The sequence below is a fragment of the Leptonychotes weddellii genome, unplaced genomic scaffold, assembly GCF_054177405.1.
Source record: "Leptonychotes weddellii isolate Sample4059 unplaced genomic scaffold, ASM5417740v2 HiC_scaffold_28034, whole genome shotgun sequence".
NCBI lineage: Eukaryota > Metazoa > Chordata > Mammalia > Carnivora > Phocidae > Leptonychotes > Leptonychotes weddellii.
The window spans coordinates 1-1,751 of record NW_027874379.1 but is presented as its reverse complement, the minus strand read 5'-3'; the positions used below and the strand labels follow the sequence as shown (position 1 = coordinate 1,751).

General features: G+C 53.4%; 1 protein-coding gene across 1 annotated transcript; it reads left to right on the top strand.

The window, feature by feature from the left end:
- Positions 1-6: 6 nt before the first annotated feature.
- Positions 7-1,574, top strand: CXCR2 (C-X-C motif chemokine receptor 2). The gene has a single exon (XM_081810523.1). The coding sequence runs from the start codon at positions 229-231 to the stop codon at positions 712-714; it is 486 nt and encodes a 161-aa protein (XP_081666649.1). The 5' UTR covers positions 7-228; the 3' UTR covers positions 715-1,574.
- The last annotated feature ends 177 nt before the right edge of the window (positions 1,575-1,751 follow it).

Genomic DNA, 1,751 nt, shown 5'->3' with positions numbered 1-1,751 from the left:
CTCCTGAAGGAAGTCAACTTCTACAGTGGTATTTTACTACTGGCCTGCATCAGCGTGGACCGCTACCTGGCCATTGTCCATGCCACACGCACGCTGACCCAGAAGCGGCACTGGGTCAAGTTCATATGCTTAGGCATCTGGGCCCTGTCCCTGATCCTGTCCCTACCCATCTTCGTCTTCCGCAGGGCCATCAATCCCCCCTACTCCAGCCCAGTCTGCTACGAGGACATGGGTGCCAATACGACAAAACTGCGGGTAGTGATGCGGGCCCTGCCCCAGACCTTTGGCTTCCTCCTGCCGCTCGTGGTCATGCTGTTCTGCTATGGGCTCACCCTGCGCACCCTGTTTGAGGCCCACATGGGGCAGAAGCACCGGGCCATGCGGGTCATCTTCGCTGTCGTGCTTGTCTTCCTGCTCTGTTGGCTGCCCTACAACCTGGTCCTGGTCGCAGACACCCTCATGAGGCTCCGGGTGATCAAGGAGACTTGTGAGCGCCGCAATGACATTGGCCGGGCCCTGGATGCCACCGAGATTCTGGGCTTCCTCCACAGCTGCCTCAATCCCTTCATCTACGCCTTCATTGGCCAGAAGTTTCGCCATGGACTCCTCAAGATCATGGCCTTCCATGGGCTCATCAGCAAGGAGTACTTGTCCAAGGACGGCAGGCCTTCCTTTGTTGGCTCTTCTTCAGCAAACACTTCTACTACCTTCTAAGCGCCCCCGGCCCTGTTGCAGCCCCTCGGGGCTCCTCCCTCACCATCAGCATCGCGTTCCGAGCCTCATGTCCACTGGCTGTTCACAGTCTCTGTGTCGAGGCAGCCCCCGGGTGTGGTTACAGGAAGTTACTGGGGCCACGTCCTTTTCAGGCCCTTTGTACAGTTTAGAAAGCCTGCCCTGGTTCCCCAGCCCTGACTATACTTACTCTGTCAGCTGCTAGAGCTCAGTCCATCCTACCACTGAGCCCACAGCACTCGGTTCTCTGAGGCAGTTAAAGACATTTAAAAGGCATTCCTTCAAGTGACTACAGAAAGTTCCTACCATGGGGAGGCATCAGTGGTGAACGGCATTAGCTGCTGCCCCGACTGTCCCTTTCTTGCTTGCCAGCAAAGCCCACCTCCCTTGAGAGAGGCTGAGAAGGACAGATACTCACTTTCGAAGACTCCCTTGGCTAGGAGTGGCCCTGCCCTTCACTTCGGACTAATTAGATTTCAGGGCAATGGTGTGCTGGTAAACCACTCTCCTGGGGGAAAGAAGTCCTGATTTGTAGCATTTACCGAGTTGCCTGGTGTAAACGCTCCCGCCATGGCGATTTCAAGGGTTTTCAAGTAATGTAATGAGCCGCTTTCACAAGCAGGTACAAACTGGCCCTAGTGCACCATTGCTTAAGAGGAAGTCTGCTGGGTCCAGGGACTCCTGGGAAGTAGTCCTGATTGAAAAAAGAGAGAAAGACACACACACACCCTTGGTTCTCACCTTTGAATATGGTTGTAGGATATGATGTGACAAAGAGGCAAAAAGTGTGCTCAACACACTTAGGCAGATGGAGCAGATGAGAATAAAGAGCCCAGAAAGAAGCCTAAGCGTAAATGGTCAATGATTTTCAACAAGGGGCACCAAGACTATCCAATGGGGAAAGGATAGTCGTTCAACAAATGGTGCGGGCAAACCAGATATCCACACGCACAGGAATGAACTTGGTCCCTTTCCTTACACTATATGCAAAAGTTGACTCAAAATGGGTCAAAGACCTA